Source organism: Zea mays, chromosome 6, assembly GCF_902167145.1.
Source record: "Zea mays cultivar B73 chromosome 6, Zm-B73-REFERENCE-NAM-5.0, whole genome shotgun sequence".
Lineage (NCBI taxonomy): Eukaryota > Viridiplantae > Streptophyta > Magnoliopsida > Poales > Poaceae > Zea > Zea mays.
The window spans coordinates 25,221,848-25,238,253 of record NC_050101.1 but is presented as its reverse complement, the minus strand read 5'-3'; the positions used below and the strand labels follow the sequence as shown (position 1 = coordinate 25,238,253).

General features: G+C 48.5%; 1 protein-coding gene across 1 annotated transcript; it reads right to left on the bottom strand.

Moving 5' to 3' along the window:
* Positions 1–546: 546 nt before the first annotated feature.
* Positions 547–6,851, bottom strand: LOC100381403 (uncharacterized). Its single transcript, NM_001174244.1, has 6 exons — positions 6,017–6,851; positions 4,384–4,602; positions 4,196–4,264; positions 4,001–4,111; positions 3,539–3,625; positions 547–923 (listed from the first exon to the last, which is right to left on the bottom strand). The coding sequence occupies exons 1-6, from the start codon at positions 6,779–6,781 to the stop codon at positions 900–902; spliced, it is 1,275 nt and encodes a 424-aa protein (NP_001167715.1). The 5' UTR covers positions 6,782–6,851; the 3' UTR covers positions 547–899.
* Positions 6,852–16,406: the final 9,555 nt, after the last annotated feature.

Below are 16,406 nucleotides of genomic sequence, written 5' to 3'. Positions count from 1 at the left end.
ATTCTTCTCTCATTATTTTATGTTGTCACAGAATGCACACACAAAATAAAATCCCAGCATGATGCAGGTTTTAATGGCATATATTTATTTATTCTTAATTAATTATTTGTTTCTAGATATGGTGTTCACATGAAATGATAAACATGAGTATCACATATAGATATCGAGCCATATACTTTCTCATTTTAAACTCTGCTTACAAAGTGGGTGTTACACACGGGCAACCTAGTCAAGTAATAAATAGCATTCATAACAAGCGCCGACTGCCTCTAAGTGTCAATTAAACATAAGATGACATATGTAATGTCTTAAATAGTCCTCGTGATTACGAAAGCTGTGGCAAATAGATTCACGCGTTCAATTGTTATTTAAAATGGTAAAAGCTTGTTTCTAATGTTATATGTATAACCGTAAAATAATATGGTCATTGCGATTGAGGTGCACCAAGCTTGTGCGAAACCTGAGTCCCTTGGCACCTTTATTTGAGAATTCCAGTTTAGATCTGCTCCTAAGATTGCTTGTATTGGTTTTGATTGACAACAGAATATAGTAATCCTAGTCCACAATTATATCAGCATATGAGATGTGAGCTTCATTGCTTAACTAGGACTACAACCAGAGTTCAACAATCTTAGTGCATGTGCACCAGAGGACACTCGTTGCTAATAATGTCATCAGTTTGACAGGACATCTGCAACATCTAGATAACCTTTTTGCAGATATTTCACCAAAATATAGACCCACTACAGGGTGCGGTAGTCTTATGAGACCCAGAACCGTCCGAGCCATACATACTGCTGTGCTGGATCATGTGCAGCTTGGACCAAAATGAAAACCTAGTCAAACACACAGTAGAGCTATGTTACAAGGGAAACCTGGTCGTCGCCTTTAGAACCTAGTCAACATATGGGCCCCTTCCAAATCTGCATCAAACAACTTATGTCAAAACAATGCTTCACTACGTTGTTCGTTGACATTAGAATAATTAGGACCATAGTTCTTAGTAGTCAATGTCACAGCTTTATGTTCTCAGAACTTGGAACATGAAATCTTCCAAACAGAGAGGCACCTAGGCATGACAAATCCAAGAACTAAACTAAACTAACGAAAATAAATGGGGGTAGAGAAGGATGGGTGCAAAGCGTGCAATTAATAATGTATCAAATACTACTGCACAACCACTTCTATGATAGCTTCTTGAAGGTAAAAGATCTTGTGCATCAATCAGTGCAAAACAATAACTCCAATCTACTGGTATGTAGCATTTCAATAGATGCAGAAATGCAAACATGAATTAGACAGAGAATTTAACAGACACAAATGAACTGGAAACTGCATCAGCTGGGAGCTACTAGATATCATCCTAGGCCAGGGTAGGAGCTTGACCCTTTGAGCAACTTGATGTCGGGCCACTCCCAAGGAATGACATCTACGCCACAAGTCCCACTAAGGACCACTAGAGGATCAGGGCTCTCCCAGCCCCAGCACACTCTAAGGTCCAAGTCACTCTTACGCTTACGGTGCCAGTCAAGACTGGAATAAGGCACAAGGCCCCAGTGCCATTGGGTGTCATCGGATAATAATCTAATAGGGTGTTTGGTTTGAACAATGAGCTAGTCCATCATCTTCTCACCCCTCACTTTTTTGTTTGGTTTGTAGAATGGAATGAGTTGATCCATCACCGTCTCATTTCTCATAGTTAGTTAGTACTAATATGAGGAATGTGGTCATCTCACCAAATTTTAGTAATGGACACATGATGCATCACCTCATTTTAGATGGAATGATTTATCAAACCAAACACCCTCTAAGTTTCTAGAGGGCCTCGTACCCTAGGACGCCCATAATCCAAGTCCTCAGGGTTGTTCGTGCCTCGGGGTTCTCATGGAGTTTGGTGTCGAGACCATTGTCCCTCAAGGCACTCAACAGTAATTAGTTGCGCAGGCCCTCTACTAGCCCCTGGGTCCCTAGGTCTTTGGCTTCACGTAATATAAATGATCAAGCCCCAAACCCATCGAGGCTCGAAGCCTTCCGTAAGAACAAGGGACTAACTACGACTAGGTGTAATCATGTCCGTAAGATGGAAGGATGAGTCTGGTCCCAGTGTCCCACCGACAACATTACGACCCCAAAGTAGGGACTCTATTCCTAGGGCATGTTGACATGTCCTTAGCACTGACATATCAATTAAGACTCCCATACAACACATTTAATGTGTAATGTATGGCATTATAGTCCGGTAGGTGCATTGTCGCCACGACTTAGGCAGCAAAGTACTCAAGATCACTATTCAGTACGTGCATCAACGTTGTAGTCACACGTGCATATGTCAGAATACCATGAAGTATTATCAAGTATAAAAGGCCACACCGACTACCAACTATGTCGTACCCAATGGCACAGACACCAGCGTCCATGGAGGCAATATAACACACCCGCCGTTACGACGGGTATGACAATAACAAAAGGACATCTCTGACACTGTGCCACGACCAAAGGCATGGCTCTGTGTATGACTTCACAACCAGGATAAGATCAGGGTAGTTGGGTACTAGTTGGAGGGACCCATGGTTTAATTGACATAATCTCTCTCCTCACTTCCTTTATAAAAAGAGGGACTAGAGTAACGTTTGGCAGGTTCGATCCAGGGTTGAAATTATTCTACACAGAGTGTTGGCTCATAAGGGATTCTTTAACTCCAAATTAGAGTTAATGTTTGGCAGTTTCAATCCAGGGATTGAAATCACTCTATACAAAGGGTTGGCTCATAAGGGATTATTTCACTCCCAATTAGAGACTCACCACACTCAACATCAAAGGGCAAACATAAAGGTGGAGTAGGACCGATAGGCTAGAAATACCACCAGAACCAAAAGGTAAGGGGGAGCTAGGAACTCAAAATTCACAGTTGAGTTATGAGCTTGTAATCTTCTTCACATTTGTGTTCCAGCGTTGCCCTTCCTTTGTTCCAGCATTGATCATCGTTGCCCTTCAGCTTGCCATCAGGGGCACGGGGGACAAGGGCACTAGACCGAGCAGAGGCTACGGATCTAGGACACCCGCCCGAAGTGGTGCAATCTTCAAATCCTCAACCCTCACTTCTCCAACACTGCTTACATCATCACCAACTACACGATTCTGCCTAACTTTGCCACGACACACAACATACTCACCCTCAAGGAGTTTTGCCTTGTCAACGAATACAAGGTCTCTAGAATCATGCTCCTTGCCACCGACTACACCACATACCCATTGTGGGAGGTGACCATTCATTATATAGGTTGTATGGCTTGGCGAATAAGGTCATATGGCTTGGTGTACAAATAAGGTGAGTGCAAATATATGCATGCTTATACATATCTTTAACATTTTCAACTACTAATAAGTTACAAGTACACAGTAACATGTGTAAAAATTTTGTGTAAAACATCATAAGGTTCATTTCCTTCTATACAAAAGTAAACCGTGAATTATGCAAGTTTAGTAAATTTAGATATACGAAAAAGAAATAATATAACAAAAAAAAGAGGATGCTGACCGCTTTGCGTGGAGTCGGACTTTTGTCAATCTTCCTAGGCATACCAGGAAACGCCTTAGATGGTGGCAACATCACCCCTTGCATTTTCTGTTACACATTGATCAAGAGATGACAAATTCCACTACTAAAGGAGGAGAATTTACCTATTGGTAACAATTACTTTGGTAAAAAAGTAATTGTTGCTTTGGTCTTCAGCACCAAAATGGCTATGCCTTTGCAAAAGAAATGGAGATGTTGAGGATATAACCTATAAAACTTTTGTATTGCACTCCTAAAAGATTTAATTTTTTAAAAAAGATCTTTTACAAAGCAAAGACGGATGTCCCTGAGTCATATTATAACATTGAGTTTAGACTTAGAATTATTGCGGGTTAGTGTTGAAACCAAACACTTCTTGACTTCTCACCAAATTGATGACTTTCCCTAGATGTCAACATGGAAATGTAAGATAAGAAAGAATACCGGCTTATTGGGAGGAACATTGTGGGGAACGGCACAATGATATTTTGATGTAACCGCCGCATTCTTTTTATGGATCAAGTCATTTGGTACTTCTGTCTTCTTTTGTAGTATCTGCAATAACAGAAACTTGATATGAAAAATAAAATATGATGTGAAGACAAGCCCTAAAAAACAAAAAAGGGGTACGACAGTTACATTGGCTGGAGTCTGATTTTCAGCTACAATTGATTGAAGGCCACCCTTGGCTGATTCACATATTATACCCTATAGACAAAAGCGGAGAGAAGTAACAAAAATTGCATATACATTAGAGATTATCACAGATAAGCAAACAGAAGTATAACCTTTACTGATGAAATATTATGGCGTGGTATACTTTCTACCTTTGCCTGAGACTGGTAAGCTATTACAGTCTGTCTCAACTCCTTTACTTCACGTTCCACTCTTGCCAATCGTTGTTTAGCACAAATATCCACATCATCCATTTTCTCCAAATGATCAACCAAAAGATTATTCTCATTTTCCACTCTTAACTTTTCTGGTTGAAGCTTGCTGGATGTAAACAGAAATATTGTAGGCACTTCCATGTTGTTAATCCTTGCCTACATTGGCATCAAGGTACCTTCATTAGCTTAAAAAGACTGACAATTGAACAAGATTATGGAAGATTAATAGTTTACTATGTGTGTTGCCTACTGTAAATCAATTAATCAAACAAAGCAGTAATAAACTCAATAAATATAATAAACAGTATTTAGTTATAAGGAGTTAGTGATTTTATTATGTCATATCCATAGGATGCAATTGGTTAACGAGCATATCAAATCCTCGCACTGACATGCATACAGTAGTCTGATTAATTCAAAACCATTTGGGACAAAAACAAACATATCCTGAGAAGTCAGTGTTTCATATCTTATCCTGCTCATAGAAGAATAGTACATGAGTGGTAAATTTATACAAAATAAGTAAAAAAAATACTATTGGCGCAAAAACACTACCCAAGTCCCAAGGAAACTTTAAGCACTGATTCCTGTTTCAGTATATTCCGAAACTTTAGCACTAACACTTAGAACTTGGCACATCGTGCATGTACCCCTGAGACAATTTTTTGAGTTTGAGGCATAAACAAGCATCACACAAATGTAAAGAAACATGTACCAGCATACAAAATTCTGATATCATAGCACATGAAAACAGCTAGCATACAGGGAAAAAAGATACAATGTGCATTCAAGGAAATTTTGATGTATCTATCATCTTGTGGAGGTGGCAGAGATAATTAGTGCCTTCCAAACAACAAATATCATCAGTTAGTTTATAAATGACCCATGTGCACTCTCCTTTTAGTCTCTTTCCCAGAGCGGGAACTCTAATTCTGTATTCTGGAACAGCGGGCTGAATTAGCAACCACGTTTTTATTTCACAGTAATTTGGTACTAGTGGAACATATGTTGCGGATCTAGTCAATACCTTGAGACAACCTAATCAGGTAAATTTTGGCCATTCCCATAGGGCCATAGCCCTCCTGGGAACCGAGAAAAGCTTATATTTTTATAAGCACAATCATTAAGTGTTTTCAAGGAAATTTGGGTGTATTTATTGTCTCATGAGGGGTGACAGAGATACTTAGTGCCTTTCAAAGAATAATTTTCATTGGTTTATAAATAACTCATGTGCACTCTCCTTTTAGTTTCTTTCCCTCAATGGGAACTTTTATTGTGCATTTTATTTTGCAACGGCAAGCTGAAACTTACATATCAGCTACCACATTTTTATTTCACGTTACGCAAACATATGTTGCAGGTCTAATCAGTACATTGAGACAACTTAATCAGCTAAATTTTATCCATCCCCGTACCCCACCTGGGAACCGAGAAAAGCTTTCACTATTTTCTAAGCACAATCATCATTAAACGAAGACCACAAATCTAGCTTTGCGTAACGTGACTAAGTTTTAATAATTATTAATTAATTAATTAATTAATTAATTGAGGACAATGTGGTTAAATTCACCGATTCCGTGATGGCATCGGCGAGCTGCTTCCTCGCCTTCCTGATCTTCTTGTCCAACACCTGGGCGTCGATGTCTCCAATGTTGAGGAGCACTCTCTCCAGCACCGCCGGTTCGACAAGGATCGTGGCCTCATCAACCAGGTAAGGATACAGCTCGCGCATCTCATCCAAAGTCTTGGCCTTGGGCTTCAGCGCCTCCTTGCCGGACTGGTGGTCGGCGCTCTTTGCTTGGGCTTGGGCTTGGGCATCGGCCTTGCTTGCTTGGGCGCCGGCGCCCTTCGCTTGAGTAGCACTTCCGACCTTGGCAACCGGTGGTCTGGGAGGGGGAACGCGTCCCCATACGTGCTTGGAGAGGAGGTAGAGGCGGCGTTCGTGTTTATCGGCGGGCGGAGCATTCTTCATGACGTCCCGGTCGTAGCGGCGCTTGAAGCTGCGCTGCTTGATGGCGAGCTCCTTTGCTCCGACGCCTTCCTTCTCGAGGCTGCCATCGAGCGCGCCGAAGAGCTCAACCGGCGTTGGCAGGCGCCCGCCATGTTCACGGCGGTAAGTGGCGAGGGCCTTCAGGATCCGGACCTCGTCGCCGGGGGACCACGCGCGCTGGAACGGCGGCGGCTTCCGCTTGGCCGGCTGCTGTGTGGCACCCGAGGCCTCGGGGAGCGAGGGCGACGTCTTCCTCTTTGTGCGCTCGGGCAGCGCCGCCGGGCCCGTCGACGCCTGCTTCACCGCGGACGACGGTTCTTTGAGTTGAGGCGACGAGGGCGCCATGATGGGGGCCGGGAGGCGGCAGATGGAAGCTGGAATGGAACGCGCTGCGCTGCGAAGCGCGGGATCTTGCAGGCAGGAGGGAGGAAGAGTGAGATTGGGAAACGAGGGGTCGGCCAAACTCAGGGTATAAATGGCACGATTCCGCATAGCACTAGCTGCCAAGATACGACACCCATTTAATATCCGTGTCGTCATACCAACATAGGCCCCGTTTCAATCTTATGGGATAAAGTTTAGCTTCCTGCTAAACTTTAGCTATATGAATTGAAGTGCTAAAGTTTAGCTTCAATTACCACCATTAGCTCTCCTGTTTAGATTACAAATGACTAAAAATAGCTAAAAAATAGCTGCTAAAGTTTATCTCGCGAGATTGAAACAGGGCCATAGTACTAATATCTAACACGACACTAATACCTCTTATGCCCTGTTCGTTTTGTATCGGATTGCACCTAAAATCGTTCCGTTTAAACAAAGTTTATATAAATTAGAGAAGCAATCCGGTTAGAAATCGTTCCGACCCACCAATCCTATGGAAACGAACAAGCCCTTAGTTGTGTTGTGATGGTACAGTAGGTTCGAGCAACCCGTAGTGCCGGACCAGCCCCAGCATTATGCCACAGTCAATAAACAAGCATTCACATACACACAGAACACTAGTTGAAATATTAAAAAAACCTAATAATGAGCTATTTAGTGTATTAGCTGTCTCATTAAAAATCTATCTAGTTAAAAATTTGTCCTTGTAAGAAAACTCTAGATAGAAAAAAAGAGTACAACCTAGCCCATTTAGTGTTCTTATACATAGATAACATACATTGTTCACAATTCTAACAGAGTTACAGCCACAAGCACATAAGCCTATGCAAACATAGTATTGTGTATCCACCTGGCAAGAGGCTGGATGGTAGGGTACTATACTACTATGCTCTCGGGTGGAGGGGACCCATTCTGGTCTTGAGAAACCCAGATACGGGTTGATATATGCAAGCTTAAGTGTTGCATGTGTTTTGTGGTTGGAGATCCCCAGTTAGGTATTAATCGTTTCGGATCACCGTTACTTGTCGAATATGAAGACTGGATCTTCGACCTTCATCGTAGATAATAAGTGAAACATGATCTTTGTTAAAATAAAGGTAGATCAGGACAAGTGATTGCTCTAGATTAGGCAAATCTAGATTCAGGAAAAGTGCTTAACTTGTGAAGTAAAATTTTGCCATAAAAATCCCCTACTAGTAAGATTTTCTGAAAAAAATGAGTCTTCGAAATTTGATAAGCTTAGCCTTGAATCCTTTTAAGCTAGCATACCCTTGAGAGTCTTTTCTTTAGTCGGGTAAGTCTTGTTGAGTAATTGCCTACTCAGGATTTTATTCCCTATGTTGTTACAGGTTATGAGTTTGCTTTGATTGTGGTTGATGTGTCGGTGGGCTTGGCGTTCTTATATAAGTATATCCCATCTGTAGTTTCTTTATGAGGATTGTCACTTAAGTTAGGATGTATTTCAAACTTACAAATGTTTTATAACATTTCAAAGTGTCATTCTTTTTTAATCACTTTTGTAGTCACTTCGATATGTACAATGTAATCTTATTGTAACTTGTAATCCTTTTGATAGTAAAGAAAATTTCTGCTGCAAATGTTGGTATGTCAGTTGTGTTTACTTAATTTTGCGATCCTGGTGATACATGGTTTATACGGGGTCCTTAGGACACTCGAACAAATCCTATCAAGTTATTTGGTACACATGCATAGTCGTTTGAGGTCCTTAGGATAAAGATACGTGCATGTGAGCCCTATAACTTGGGAGGTTCTACGATAATGACCAACACAACATTTTAAACTAACTGGTTTGCTAAGTCTGTGAGAACAGGTTCACTCAAGTCAAATTGGAGTTCTCAAGTCCAAATGAGCTCAAACACGACCAGGAAGTACAACATTTTGAAAAGGGCTAAAACAGTGAGGTTTGAACCTTTGAATATGTTGCATACATCTATTAGAATGTTTCTAGCACTTTGGTTTGCTTTCTAACTAAGTTTGTAGCAAAAAGTGCTTCTCAACTTGTATTTGAGTTGTAACAGGAAACCTAAAAGCGGAGATTAGCTAAAAGGTATGAACATATGACTTAGGCATGTCAAACATACTAAATATGTTTGTCTAAGTCATAGAAAAGCTCCCAAGGTTAGCCAATTCGAAGAGAAGAAGTTTTGGTTGGAAAGCACTCAAGTTCAGCGCTCTGGCGGCCACCGGACCGATCTGGTGGGGCACTTGACCAGTTCACCAGAGAGCCATGCAAAACAGTCTAGCAGCCTGGTGCAACCGACCAGTCTGGTGGAGCCCCGAACCACTTTACTAGAGAGCTCCACAGGCTGGCTCGGCGGCATAGCGCATGTACTGGACCTCGGCTATAGGGAAGAAGTTGTTCTCGAATTTTTATTAAAAACCCACTGGACCTTCTACAGTAGTGGTCCAGTGGTGCATCAGACCTCTAAGTAACAACTACTTCTGGCATGTAATGGGTACTTCAACGGTCGGGTGACACGTGGTGGTGGAAAAGCCCAATCAAGATCCTAGAGTAACTGCTCCTATTTTCGGTCCGATGGTGCATCAGACCAGTCTAGTGCCCCTACACTAAATAGAAATCCAGCAACTTCCTCAACGGCATTTTGGGGCTTGGGGCTATAAATAAACCCACATTTCGACCCTAGAGCAAGTCACTCATGAGCAAGCACTTCATTCCTACACACTAGAGAAACATATCAAAGTGATATGAGCATCCTTTGTAGTGAGATTGAGCTGTGTTGTTGCTTTGTGCTTGTGTTCTTGCTTTGTGGTTGTCAGTACCCTGGAACAATGGTACCCCTTACTATAGTGTGAAGACACGTTGCCCACGCGGCTATCTCTAGTCACGTGGTGAACAGCACCCAACCCCACCACGTGGATGACTCCGGGGTTGCCACGTGGCCAGAGAAGACGATATACTCCAAGGTGTCAACAGTGGGTCCAGACCCCCACGGGAGAGTGTCGGACCCCTGTATACACAGGCCGGACCTCCGGGCGAGGTCCAGGACTTCCACGAGTACAAACCGGACCCCTGGGATGGGTCCCGGACCCCTCTGTGAGGGGTCCGGGCCACTCACATCAGGATCCCGAGATTCTGGGACAAACAGTACCCGGACCTTAATGAAGGCCAGGCGGGGGTCCGGAGCTGACACGTGTCCGGACCATACCGTGTACGCCTCTGCTCCCTGCTCAGGCGGAGACCCGATGCTGCCACATGGCCCACTGCCCGTGACGTAAGTCAGCAGGCGGAGCCTGCCGTAAGGCCTCTAGGCCGCGCATCCTTTGCATTTATTGCGGGTAAGGCACGCCGCCTGTCAAACTGGCAGGCGATGTGCCGCCTCAGCATTTAATGAGCCTTGTCACTCCACTGGCAGGCGATGTGCTGCCTCAGCATTAAATGTGCCCTGCCCACTCCACTGACGGACGGCAACCAGGCCATCTTACAGGCGGTGTGCCTGTCCATTCCATTGGCAGGCGATACGCCCATGCTGCCACATGTGCTGCACTCATCATGACACGCGCGTACCAAGGAAGCTGCGGTGGCATATCAACACTGTATGCGCCACAAACATTACAGCGTTCGGAGTTCACCCTGGCGTCACAGGCATTAGTTGCTTCCTTCCATTTGTCCCTGGGCCCACATGTCGGGGCTCAGTGTCCTTGTACGTGCCCCCTTGAGCTATAAAAGGGAGGGCACACGGCGTTACAAGGAAGGCTCACTCGGACCCAACTTAGGCTCATACACTCACTCAAACTCACAAGTTCATACAAGCTCTCGAGCTCAATACATCACACAGTGGAGTAGGGTATTACGCTCCGGCGGCCTGAACCACTCTAAACCCTTGTGTGTTATTGTGTTCTTCCCATTTCCACCTAACAGGCAAAACGCTTAGGCCTCTCCTCATCTTAGGATTTAGGGCGGGTGTGTTCTGCCACCCGGCCGGAGAATTTCCTCTCCGACATTTGGTGTGCCAAGTAGGGGGCCTAGGCTTTAGGTTTTTGCTTGTTTTTCTGTTCGGTGCCATGGTCCACATCGTGGAGCACCAAGATTTCATGCCCGAGGATTTCATGGTGGAGGAGGCAGCTGCCTCTTCCACACCGCGGGCCACCAACCTCCCGGCACCTGGTGCAGCCGTTGTTGTGCACTCTGCGCGGCAGCACACTCCCGCGCAGACATTCAAAACATCTAGGGCAGCGCCTAGGGCGTTGTTTGCGGCCAGAGAATTGCTGCGCCACCCTCCTAGTTCCACGGCCTCGCCGGGGGCCATGAAGCAGTGGCGGGGCAATGTCGACCGTCTGCTCGGCATGGCGCATTCTGGCTCAGCCAGGTCTAGGCCTCGGTCATCCCGGCATTAACATGAGGCGTCGGCATCAGTACGCTCCCCCTCGGTGAGGGCCACACCGACCGAGGACCTGCGGGTGAAGCTCAACCGCCGGCGTGCGGGAGAGGATGCTCCGGTCTCTCTGGAGAGGCCTAATGACCTGCGGGCAGAACTCAACCGCAGGTGTGCGGGTGAGGATGCCCGCATCTCTCTAGAGAGGGCGCGTGAGCGCCGACAAAACGTCGAGGGTCGCAACCTCTACTACGACTTCGCTGCGGTAGCACCGCAGACTCCAACGGGCACCCGGATCCAAGCGGGTGTCCCATTGGCCGGTGTAGGCTGCGCCCTGCTGGCAGATCATCTCCGCGTGGCTACTTGGCCATCCAAGTTCTGGCTACACCTGCCAGAGAAGTACGACGGTACGTCAAATCCATCGGAATTCTTGCAGGTTTACGTCACCGCCATTACGGCAGCCGGTGGAGACACCACCGTAATGGCGACATACTTCCATGTTGCCTTGTCTGGGCCGGCCCGGACTTGGCTCATGAACCTTGCCCTAGGATCGATCTACTCCTGGGAAGAGCTCTGCGCGAGGTTCGTAGCGAACTTCGCCAGCGCTTATCAGCAGCATGGCGTGGAGGCCCATCTCCACGCAGTGAGGCAGGAGCCTGGAGAAACTCTCCGGGCGTTTATCTCCCGCTTCACCAAGGTACGAGGCACTATTCCTTGTATTACAGATGCTTCCATCATCACCGCTTTCCGCCAGGGAGTGCGTGATGAAAAGATGTTGGAGAAGTTAGCCACGCACGACGTGGAAACTGTCACCACACTCTTCGCTCTGGCCGACAAGTGTGCCAGGGCTACCGAGGGCCGTGCATGGCACTCGGCACCATAGACCGGGGTCACCCAGACGGGTGGCTCGGGTGTCGTCTCCCAAGACGGCAAAAAGAAGAAAAAGAAGAACCGCGGCCACGAGAAGCTGCAGACTGCCGCTCCGATCGTCGCAGCGGCGGCTGGGGGCCGGAGCGAGCGCAACAAGCGCCACCGGTCGCAGGGTGGAAACAGCGGCACATGCCCTGTGCACCCCAATAGTCGCCACAACGCCTCGGAGTGCTGCGAGATAATCAAGCTCGCGAAGCGCGTCAGTGAGCGACGCGAGCAGTCCTCCAAGGATGGCTCCCCATCCCATCGCCGGCCTAGCAAGGAGAGGGTCGACGACGGCGAAGTAGCCGCGGGGGAACGAGAGCTCGGGTATCAGTCACCAGAGGGGACCTCAAGGACGTCTTCACTAGAGACTCCGACTCCGGTGACGACGACGACCGCCACAAGAAGTTGTACGTGATGTACGGCGGGAGCTGGGAGCTCACCTGCCGCAGGAACGTCAAGTCCCTGCGTCGAGATGTCCTTTCGGCGGTCCCGGGGGTCCCGAGGGCTGCTCCACATCAGCGGTGGAGGAGCACCACTGTCTCCTTCGGGGCATCCGACTACCCCGAAAACATGGCAGGGGGCGGTGTACTACCGCTCATCATCGCTCTTGTCATCGCCAACATGCGGATGCACCATGTTCTGATTGACGGAGGGGCTGGCCTCAACGTCAACAGTCATGCTGCATTCAAGCAACTGCAGATCCCAGGGTCCCGGTTGGGACCCTCTCGCCCATTCTCCGGAGTGGGCCCACAACCGGTGTATCCCCTTGGGAGCATCGCACTCCCGGTTACATTCGGGACCGAGGAGAACTTCCGCACGGAGAACGTCGTGTTCGGCGTCGTGGAGGTTAACCTCCCCTTCAACGCCATCATCGGTAGGCTGGCTCTGTACCGGTTCATGGCCATTGCCCATTACGGGTATTTGGTCCTCAAGATGCCGTCTCCGGCTGGGGTCCTCACCGTGCTGGGCGACCGCGCCGCTACGCTTGCGGCTGTGGAAAAGTTGCACGCCCTAGCGGCAGAAGCTGCTCGCCCAGACGATGGAGGGCGGAACCCCTCGACCTCTAGTACCAAGGCACCTACCAAGGCGCTGAAGGTGCGGCCATCCGGAGCGGACGATGTCCCCGTCAAGGCCGTCCAGCTCAGCGCGGGTTCCTCCCAGACCACTCGCATTGCGGGTGATCTGGAGGAAAAATAGGAACTCGCGCTCGTCGCCTTCCTCCAGGCAAATGCCGACGTGTTTGCATGGGAGCCATCGCAGATGCCTGGGATCCCTAGGGAGGTGATCGAGCACCATCTAAAGATCAACCCTGACGCCAGGCAGTGAGTCAGAAGCCTCGCAGACAGTCCGTCGAGCGGCAGGACTTCATCCGAAAGGAGGTCCGGAAGCTGCTAGACGCTGGCTTTATCGAAGAGGTCCATCACCCAGTGTGGCTGGCCAACCCAGTCATCGTCCCCAAGGCAAATGGGAAGCTTCGGATGTGCATCGACTACACCAGCCTTAACAAGGCTTGTCCCAAAGACCCGTATCCACTTCCGCGAATAGATCAAATCGTGGATTCCACCTCCGGGTGCGACCTTTTGTCTTTCTTAGATGCTTACTATGGTTTCCATCAAATCCAGATGTCTAGGGAAGATAGGAAGCATACCGCTTTTGTAACAGTGGATGAGCTTTACTGTTATGTCGTGATGCCCTACGGTCTGAAAAACGCCTTGCCAACATTTGTGCGGGCGATGAGTAAGACTTTTGGGGGCCTGATCAGGGACAAGGTGGAAGTATACGTCGATGACATCGTAGTCAAGACCAAGAGAGGGTCGACCCTAGTGGAAGACTTGACCCTGGTTTTTGACATGCTGCGGGCAACCCGCACAAAGCTAAACTCGGACAAGTGCGTCTTTGGTGTCTCCGCAGGGAAGTTGCTGGGGTTCCTGGTTTCATACCGGGGCATTGAGGCAAACTCGGAGAAAATCAAGGCGATTGAAGCAATGCGGCCCCCAGCCCGTATCAAGGACGTCTAGAAGCTTGCAGGGTCATTAGCCGCCCTTAGCCGCTTCATTTCGAGGCTGGCTGAGAGGGCGCTGCCCTTCTTCAAGTTGTTACGGAAGTCCAGCCCATTCTCTTGTACCGAAGAGGCAGAACAAGCCTTCCAAGAGTTGAAACAGCACCTGGTGTCCCTACCAATACTGGTAGCCTCGGAGCCTAGGGAGCCGCTGTATTTATACATTGCAGCGGCTGTAGAAGCGGTGAGCATAGTGCTAGTCGTTGAGAGGACGACACAAGAAGACCAGGAACCTGAGGGCTCGGGACTGGCTACAAGGGTCCGGACCATTCAGAAGCCGGTCTACTACGTCAGCGAGGTCCTCCATGAGGCAAAGACCAGGTACCTTGAGACGCATAAGCTTCTCTATGTTGTGCTTGTTGTGTCCAGGAAGCTGCACCACTATTTCCAGGCACACAGGGTCATGGTGGTGACCTCCTTCCCATTAAGGGCCATCCTTCACAACTTTAATGCCACAGGAAACATCGCCAAGTGGGCAGCGGAGCTCGCTGAGTTCCAACTGGACTTCCAGCCTCGCCACGCCATCAAGAGCCAGGTCCTGGCTGACTTCATCGTGGAGTGGACGCCTCCCCCAAGTGCTCCTGGGGGTCCGAATCCCGACTCGGGCCCCACACCTGCGGAGCCTAGGGGTTCGGTCTTCACCGAGCCCCACTGGACACTCTTCTTCGACGAATCCGCCCGTCAGCAAGTTGGCGGAGCTGGAGTGGTCCTCATCGACCCAAGTGGAGATCAAGTGAAGTACATGGTGCACCTTGAGTTCAAGGCCACCAACAACATGGCGGAGTACGAAGCACTGATCTTCGGCTTGTCGGTGGCCCTATCCCTAGGGATCCGCCAGCTTCTTGTGAAGGGGGACTCCCAGCTGATCATCAAGCAAGTTCGCGGGGAGTGTAGCTGCAACGAGCCTAGGCTCGTAGCGTATCTACTTCACGTGAGGAAGTTGGAAAAGGACTTCACTACCCTGGAACTGCAACACGTTCCTTGGGCTGACAACTCGGCGGCAGATGACCTCTCCATGAGGGCATCAACTTGGGCACCCGTGCCCGAGGGCGTCTTCGAAAGACGGCTGCTGAGACCCACCGCCCAGCCGGCCGAGCTGGGTGAAGGGGGTGAGACTAGCACCTCGAAACTAGCGGTCCCGGTAGCGTCCCATCTACAGAACCCACCAAAGGCTGTGTGTGCTATAGGAAATCCTGCAAGTCCCTTAGCGTCGCACTCAATATCTCAGAGTGGTCCCGATGCATGGATCTCCGAGATCCGGGACTACCTGAAGGAAAATATCCTTCCTGAAGACCATGTGTCCGCAAGGCGCATAGTGCGGTTGTCTAAACGCTACGCGGTGGTAGAAGGAGATCTCTACCGACGTGGCGCCAACGGCATTCTCATGCGGTGCATTACCCAGGAGGAGGGTTGTGAGTTGCTCACGGAGATCCATGGAGGAGAGTGTGAAAGTCATTCGTCATCCCGCACACTGGTCGGTAAGGCTTTCCGGCATGGCTTTTACTGGCCAACCGCTCTCCAGGATGCAGTTGAGATGGTAAAGTCCTACAAGGCGTGCCAGTTCCACGCAAAGCAGATACACACACTAGCTCAGGCTCTGCAGATGATTCCACCCTCTTGGCCATTCGCCATATGGGGGTGGATATCCTGGGACCATTCCCCAGGACCGTCGGCGGGTACCGGTTCCTCTTCATCGCCATTGACAAGTTCACAAAGTGGCCAGAGGCCACCCCTGTGGTCAACATCACCCAGGGTGCTGCTGTCGCTTTCCTCAAATTGATCGTCTGTAGATTTGGGGTCCCAAGCCGTATCATTACGGACAACGGGACCCAGTTTACAAGTCGGATCTTACAGGAGTATTGTGAGGGCATCGGCACCCAGCTTTGCTTTGCGTTCGTGGCTCATCCAAGGAGCAATGGCCAAGTGGAGAGGGCAAACGTAGAAATCCTCAGGGGACTCAAGACGTGCACCTATGACTGCTTGAAAAAGCATGGTGCAAATTGGGTCAGCGAGCTTCCGTCAGTGCTATGGGGGAACCGGACCACACCCAGCCGAGCTACCGGGGAGACCCCGTTCTTCCTGGTCTACAGGGCCGAAGCCTGCCTTCCCCCGGAAATCATTATGGGCTCCCCATGGGTCCAAGCTTTCGATGAGTCTATGCAGGAAAAGCTACGACGAGAGGACGTGGACTTCATCGACGAGCGCAGATGGCAAGCGGCAATCCGAAATGCACGGTACAACCAAGCGCTCATGCGCTACC

Bases quoted from the DNA above. Each gene is read 5' to 3' on its own strand.
- LOC100381403 (NM_001174244.1), bottom strand. From the start codon at position 6,781: ATGGCGCCCTCGTCGCCTCAACTCAAAGAACCGTCGTCCGCGGTGAAG. The intron at 3,626-4,000 runs GTATTCTTTCTT...AATGTGTAACAG, and splicing joins ATGTTCCTCCCAATAAGCCG to AAAATGCAAGGGGTGATGTT. The intron at 924-3,538 runs GTCAGCATCCTC...TGTTTGATGCAG, and splicing joins GTCCGACTCCACGCAAAGCG to ATTTGGAAGGGGCCCATATG.